Source organism: Arachis duranensis, chromosome 4 (assembly GCF_000817695.3).
Source record: "Arachis duranensis cultivar V14167 chromosome 4, aradu.V14167.gnm2.J7QH, whole genome shotgun sequence".
Classification (NCBI taxonomy): Eukaryota; Viridiplantae; Streptophyta; class Magnoliopsida; order Fabales; family Fabaceae; genus Arachis; species Arachis duranensis.
Window position 1 is genome coordinate 337,489 of NC_029775.3, and position 7,906 is coordinate 345,394.

General features: G+C 33.0%; 1 protein-coding gene across 1 annotated transcript in view; it reads left to right on the top strand.

Moving 5' to 3' along the window:
• The window catches only part of LOC107482492 (protein CLT1, chloroplastic), a gene marked incomplete in the record, with an annotated part of 10,096 nt that overhangs the window by 545 nt on the left and 1,645 nt on the right, over positions 1–7,906 (top strand). Inside the window, 9 exon segments of the mRNA XM_016103017.3 lie at positions 1–38; positions 2,206–2,351; positions 2,778–2,815; positions 4,066–4,181; positions 4,329–4,428; positions 4,508–4,543; positions 5,591–5,641; positions 5,755–5,878; positions 6,520–6,645. Of these exon segments, the coding sequence (XP_015958503.1) occupies positions 1–38; positions 2,206–2,351; positions 2,778–2,815; positions 4,066–4,181; positions 4,329–4,428; positions 4,508–4,543; positions 5,591–5,641; positions 5,755–5,878; positions 6,520–6,645 (775 nt within the window).

Consider the following 7,906-nt stretch of genomic DNA (forward strand, 5'->3'; position numbering starts at 1 on the left):
CAGTACCCTTTCTTCCTCGCTCAGCTTGCTACTTTCGGGTACTTCTTTTCACTTCACCGCTTCCTTCTTCCATGTTTTCTTCTTCTTCTTGGGTAAATGGGATAAGTGGTATGAAAACGTTACTTAAAGATTTTGTTATTAAACCGGAATCTAACTCTGGATTGCCGTATAGAACTCGTGCAGAGAATTAAGCTAAACCATTAATGGCAGGTTGGGAAGGAGTGTTAACTACTAACTTTACAAAGCTAATTTATCATTTTGTGTGGTTCTTGTGATTTCGTACGTTATTAATAGTAATACTATTTATTTATCTTAATAACCCCAACATGGTTGCTTCTATTATTTTTTTAGTGTACAAATATTATTTTTGTTATTGTTTAGTTATTGGTTTTATTTCTTCAGCGTTAACTTCTTCAATTTTGTTTTTTTCTTGCTAGTTAGCATAACTTAATAAATATTTGTTTGTTACCATTTGTTTTCTAGTCAATTGGATTTAATTTTATTGTAAAAGACAAGTTTTAATTTCTCTCCTCGTTGATGTAACTTAGTTTTTGTAAAGGTTTTCTTTTTCTAATTTTTTATACGTATATGTTTATTTTATTCTTTCTTTATGCGTTTTTTGGTTCATGTTGATGGCCACTTGAACCTCTTATTGTGGGGTCCGGGCATATTATCTGCTGATGTTTATGGTTCGCCTCCTTCTTTCCAACTTTTCGTTGGCGAACATTTGTTTTCAAGTGTACGCTTTTAATTTTCACCGGATTTTCTCTAGGTAGGAGAACACTTTGTTGATAAATTCTGCTCTTTTTTAGCGTGAGCAGTTTCGATAAAATTTTGAGGTAGACATCCTAATGTTCCTCTTAATGAAATGTAGAAATGTGCGCTAGTCAAGCAAAGAATACAGGTTACCACTATATATATATATAAAAGCTTAATTCAACCTAAAATCCTATATCAAGTAATGAGAGTTACCTAGACTTTATATAAAGAATTAACTATGCTAGCCTGCTAGGTGTACACCAAAATTAGCTATTAAAATCAGTCAACCATATAAACTACATGTTGAAATACAAAATACACATTAAAACGAGTTAAATACTTAAATAACATGAGTCATTCTAGTGTGACTATGTTACAATGAATACCGTGACTATAATGTTTCAAAAAGTGTTGCTAAAATTAAAATAATACTTTTTTATTGTTAAACAGCGCTTTTTAAAAAGTGTTGTTTGAAAAGTGCTACCAAAATGTAAAGAAAAAGTGTGACTTTAATTTTAACAACATTTGCATAGTCACCATAGCCACTATAGCATAGTCATACTAGAATCCACCATATAACAATGTATTTGTATATATTTGTATACAAATATATGATGATTGATTTTAGTGACTAATTTTGGTATACGAATAGCATTTTTGATAAAGAATATAATATCTCTTTCCTCTAGCAATATGAGAATGCCAATAACAATCGTTATTATTTAAGAACTTTTAAAACTTAAGGGTAAATTTTAATGTATTGCCAATTAGACCAGCTATGTTATATAGAATGGAGAAACAATAAGCATGAACATAAGTTTAGTGTGGCATAAACGCATAGATGAGGATGCTTAGATGCATGAACAGCTAAACATATATAAACAAAATAAGAAATGGGGATGAAAGAAAGTTGGAGTAGCGCCTATTGTTAAAAAAATTGTATAATCTCGTCTTAGATGGTTTGGACATGTGGAGAGAAGATTAACAGAGCATCTGAGTAAAAGCGTGGATTTGAAAGAAGATAGACAAGTGACATAAGACAGAGGAAGACCTAACGAAATTATACACGAGGTGGTTAAAAGAGATCTATGCCTAAATAATCTTACTGTAAACATAGTATATGATGGGCACAATAGCATTGTATGATCCATATAGCCGACTGCACCTAGTAGGATAAGGCTTTGTTGTTGTTGTAGTATTATTTAAAAAGTGATAATTGATAAGTACCTAACATTTTAAAAACAAAATGACGATATCTGAGTGCAATATATGGCTGTTATAAGAGGTCATATATATTTCTTCCACTTCTAGTTCTTAATATTATCATTATTATAATAACCTAAGACCTTACAATTGGACGTTATTGGATGTAAATTACGTGCATTTTTTACCCTAGTGAATAGTATAAATTGCAACTTAAATCGAGTGGTATTTTCTTTCTTTCAGATATGTACTTGTGTACTTCTCAATTTTGACTATTCGATATCGTGTGGGCATTGTCACTGATGAGATGTTATCAATGCCGAAAACACCATTTCTAGTTGTTGGTCTCTTGGAGGCTCTTGGTGCTGCCACGGGAATGGCAGCAGGAGGTAATGCTTGTCATTTTTCTGGTTGTTTTTAGTTAGTCTTCCTTCATTGAGTTCCATCAATTTTGTACAAAATGCAGAAACATTTAAGGGGAGGATGGTTGGTACATTGACACTGGTCATCCCAGCTTTGAAGCACCTTTTATTTTGAAAATTATGCTGTACAGGTTCAGTGTTGCCAATTTTAGCTCTTTTGTACAGGTTCGGCGTTTCCAAATATCAAACGGCATAGATTTTGAACATTCTTAATTTCACTTTTATTCATATCTTATAGTTCTCTGTTTCATCTCGAATTTGTGATGGTTCTGTGACTGTGTTTCATGTCTGAGGTATTGTAGGAGATAGATACCAATATTGTTGGGCTGTTCAATTTTTGGTTTGTTTTTAGAAATGGTCATTTAATTGTTTGTTTCCTGTATGTTGTATCAGCAATGCTATCTGGGGCATCAATTCCAATTTTGTCTCAGGTAAAAAAAACTATCAGCAGTCAATTGCTTTTTTGAATTTATTGTTTAATTATCTTACTGCTGCATTTCCGTTAATGAAATATGAAAATTTCAAAATTATATGCAAATTTCATACATGAATAAAAATGAATTCAAAAGCTAAATATAGCTATGTCTTTGCAAATACTATCTCTAATTAAATAGGTGTCTGCCTCCAAAACATAGCTTGTCCATAATTATTTGTCATTTTAGTAAATTTGGAGTGTAATAAATATTCTTCCCATCTTATTCTACCCTTCTTATAGAAGACACTCTAATCTTTTCAACATTGAGGTCTATTTAATATTTTCATTCATTTGTACATTCAAGATTGGATACATATTCAAGAATGGAGGTAGTATATACCACCTGACCTATTTTTAGAAGTCAGCTAGTAAGTACCTTGCACCAAAAGAAGCACAGCTGATGTCCTTGGAAATATGGACTGCTTCATTGCTGTCTAAGTTGTCCCAAGCGTAAAACAGTTTGCTAGAAAACATGGTGATAGTGTTAGGCTTGACCCAAATCTCAATTGAAAAATGTTACTATTGGCTTACTATTTTTGGCAGATTGAAATCCTAGATGTAACTACCAGTTAACATACTTGATATATTTGAGAGAAAAATGAGACGGTATGTGATAGGATACTAAGAAGTCTTCAATGATTAACATGAAGTGTGCCATTAGTAGATTGCCAAGTAAATTACTGTGCGTTGTAAATAGCTATAAGTTATTAGTGATAGAAATTCATTTCATCTAATATGACTCATATTAATGTGACAATGCTGAGTTGTTGTTGTATCTGTATAAAAACTTCCATTTGCAAATTGTTATCTGTGTGAGAATGAGGGAGATGAAGTTATAAGTGATGTTGCTGAAGGGTGTGCAGCCTTGTCCTAAAATATTGTTGTGCCTTGAATTTGTAGTTTTATCCCTACAAAAGTTGTGATGTGGGCTTCTCCAGAGTTCTTTCGGCCAAAAGTTTTAATTTGATATGGAATTTTCTTACTTCTCAACTGCTGATTATTATATTTTTAAACCATCGTCTTTAGATGGGGTGCAATATTCATTCAACAAACTGAATGTAACTACCTTGATCTGACAATCAAAACAGCGAACATTGTGTGACGCTTACTTTCTTTACTTATTTTAACTCATCTATATGTTTCATGTATGAGTTAAATTATAGGTGTACGAGTGGATCATTGTTTTAAGTTATTCTTTTCTTGCAGACTTTCCTTGTGTGGCAAATTCTCCTGTCAATGATTTTTCTTGGGAGACGATATAAAGTCAACCAGCTGCTTGGATGCTTTCTTGTAGCCACTGGTGTAGTTATTACTGTAGCAAGGTCAGTACATGTTAGTTTCTCAGATGTTCGACTATGTAAGCCTGTTCTATGTTGTTTTGTAATTTAGATGTGGGCAGTACAACTTAAACTTTGTGACTATTCTGTATCTGGAATTCCAATTTTGTATTTATTGTCAATGAAATGCAGTGGATCAGGTGCTGGGAATTCATTGAAGGAAGCTGGTATATTTTGGAGTCTTTTAATGATAGTTTCATTTTTATTCCAAGCAGCTGATACCGTGCTGAAGGTTATTGTCTATTTTTATGATTTTTCCTAGGTTTCAGATAGTTCTCTCTGGTGACATTTGGCTTTTTCATACTTTGTAGGAAGTAATCTTTTTGGACGCAACCAGGAAACTGAAGGTGCATGTAGTAATGAATTCTTTTAATGCATATATTTGTGTGATTTAGAATTTGAAGGTCATAGGATCATTTGACGCTTCTGAAGTAAGGGATTTCACTTCCGGGTTTAAAGCCTTCATAACATTAGCTGCAAATTATTCATTGCATTATCTTAATTCTTCATGCACTTGGCCTTATGTATTCATACATGATAGACTCATTTTAATTTGTCAAGTTAAAGGATATAGTCTTTTATTGTAAAAGAACTTTGGTGAAGGATTCACTACTCCTACCTAATACCTATGTTTGGGAGTAACATACTCCTTCCCTTAAAAATAACAGAAGTGTTCCTTTCTTTTCTTCGGAAAGAGGGATCCCTTAGCATTTTTTTCTTTCTTTTCTATTTTTGCAAAAGATATCCATTGATGCTTCACCTATCCTGTCAGAGACAAATCACTAGGCAGTGGTGGTTATGTCTGTTCACAGAGGCAGGGTCAGCCATCACTTCATCCTGACATTTTCTTGTTAGTGTTCTTCCTAATATGAAATCTCTAGGCTCATTGTTTTCCTCAGTCGCAGGTATATATACCAAGCTCAACACGGCATATATGATGAGAATTTTTATATGGATGCCTTGGATGTAAAATCAATTTGTGATTCATATTTGCGTGATCCTTAGTTTTCTCACTCTAGGACTTGGGCAAACAAAACACCCTATCTAATACTTTCATAAATAATTATTCCTGTTACTTGAGCCCAGGGAACTTGAACAAAAAATCTTCCACAAAATCCAAATATACATAAAAAAATAGGAAATTTGTTCAATGGCTGCTGCAGCCACTGTGCAAGAACAAAATCACTACCGCCTTGTGATATATCTGTGACGGAGAAGATAAGTTAAGCATCAAGGAATATATCTGAAATAATAAATCACAATTGGGAGTTACAAATCCTGCACCGTGATTATAAAGCTTCCAAACCATGCAACTTAATGCTCTTTTTATCTTTCTTTTAAAAGAAAATCTGACATGGTAATAATTTTATAATGTTTTGTATTATCTGAAGCAGGGACGTTCTGTTGATCTCTTTGTCGTCAATTCCTTCGGGTCAGCATTCCAAGTAAGTATCCAAAAATCTCTTATGAATTTTCATCATTTGAAAGTATAATGTTAAGTTTTATAAAGATATATACAAATAGATTCCTAAATACAAGAGTATATGCTTTAGTGTAGGCACTATTCATATGCCTCCTGCTCCCATTCTTATCAAAATTATGGGGTGTCCCGTTCAGTCAACTCCCAAACTACCTCAAAGAAGGAGCGGCCTGCTTTCTGAATGTTGGGAGTTTGTCAAGTGGTAAGCTGTATTTATTTTATAGAATTTAATTTTGATATATTGTTAGTCTAACAAAGTTTAACTTTATTATTTGATCTAGCATTGTCATATTAATAATAATGTTTGGCTTATTCAGTCTTGAAAGTAACCTATATGCATATGATTGGAATTGGTTAATAGTATAGAATTGTTTGCACTCACTATGTATCTAAAATAATATCTTTTTCTTATGTAATCATAAGTGTCAATCGAAAGAAATATCTATAGGATAATGAAAGTATTATCCAGTGTGAGATCCTGGTACCAATATGGCTAGACTAGACATATAACACAGAGAATAGCATAAAATATAGCGTGTGGTAGAAGATAGAGCAGAAAAATATAGTAGAGAGTAGAAGGTGGAATAGAAGCATAAAGGCTAAATGATATCAGTGAGATATCGTTCTTACCCCTGAAAATGTATTAAGGAAGAAAATGGGTTCTGCCCTGCATAATTTCCAAGATAAATCCCTCTATTCTCTTCTCCTCTTTTATATACAAACTCATTTCCCTCTCTCCCTGTCCTCTAACACATGATTTAGGTTTCATATCCTACTTTTATATTCCCTTTGTAACTGTTTTGATTAAAAAAACGTTCATATTGTAATAAGATCTGGTTTCAGGATGTAATGGAGCCCCCCTGCTACCTGTGCTTTTTATCATTGTCAACATGGGTTTCAATATCTCATTGCTTTATCTTCTCAAGATTTCTTCAGCTGTTGTCTCCTGTTTAGCATCAACATTTTCAGGTATGTCATTTGTTTCACAGGAAATATAACATTGGTCAGAGGAGTATTCATGAGACTCTAAAGAGTCATAGTCTTGCAGATGAAGAATATTTTTTTTATGATTGAGAAATAGTTAGTTTTGGGACATTCAGGATTAGTTTCTGATTTAACTGTATCTTCCCTGTTTATTGGGATTTCAAGAATTGATTTTGAGATGAAATGCATTTCCTTTAAACAACTTTTTGGCAAGGACTATTATAGGGGGTTAGCAGTGAAATACATTTAGATTTTTGGAGGAGCAAATAAATAGGTATAATGGTTATCAGAACTAGAATGGTCGATCAAACCAAAATTGGCCTCATGGGCCAGTGCTTGAGCCTCCAACCTGCATGGACTGGTCATATTTTGCATGGGTAAACTTTATTTTCTTAATTTAATAAATAAACATTTAGCAACCTACTAGTCAAAAAGTAAAATACTTTGAACTATCCTATTAAATTGATTATTTTGTTTCTAAACTCAACTAGTCAGCTTAATTCTTATTAATTTGCCCAACATGGGATGGGACAAACAAGGGCTTTTAATAAGAAAGAGTTTGACTTCAAATATATAATGGGAGTGTAAAATCCTGATACCAGTATGAGCTAGACTGTTGATAGCACAGAGAATAGAGTAGCATTCAGTGTCTAGTAGAAGAAAGAGCAGAAGAAAATATGGATGCATTTCAAATGTTCCTGCAATGACCTGGGACATCTGCTTCCATCTTTCTTCAAGTCACAAGTGAGTTGTTTTTGGGCATGAAAAGACGAAAGAGACCAAATGTTTTGATAGTATTACTGCTCTGCCATATCATTTATCCAATTCGGATCTAGGCTATACCTTAATTTTCTTGTTTTCTTAATGGGAAAAGAAAAGGGAAGAATATTTTTTGGCTGCCAGATTTTATTTAAAAAATAAAATAGAACACTTCTACATTAGTTCAATAAAATAACACAAAGAATAGAATAGAATATGGTGTCTGTAGAAGGTAGAGTAGAAGAATAGATTAGAGAATAGAGAAGGATGGAATAGAAGTAAAGGAGCTATATTATATCAGTGAGATATTATTCTTGGCTTTGTAAATGTATTAGAGAATGCTAAGAAATATGAAAAAAAGAAGAAAGAACAGCATTCGAGAAGCTATTGCTCTCATGTAGGGTTTTGTCCTGCGTAATCTCCAAGATAAATCTCTCTAATTCCATTATTGTCTCTTACATGCAATCTCATTTCCCTCTCTTTCTAT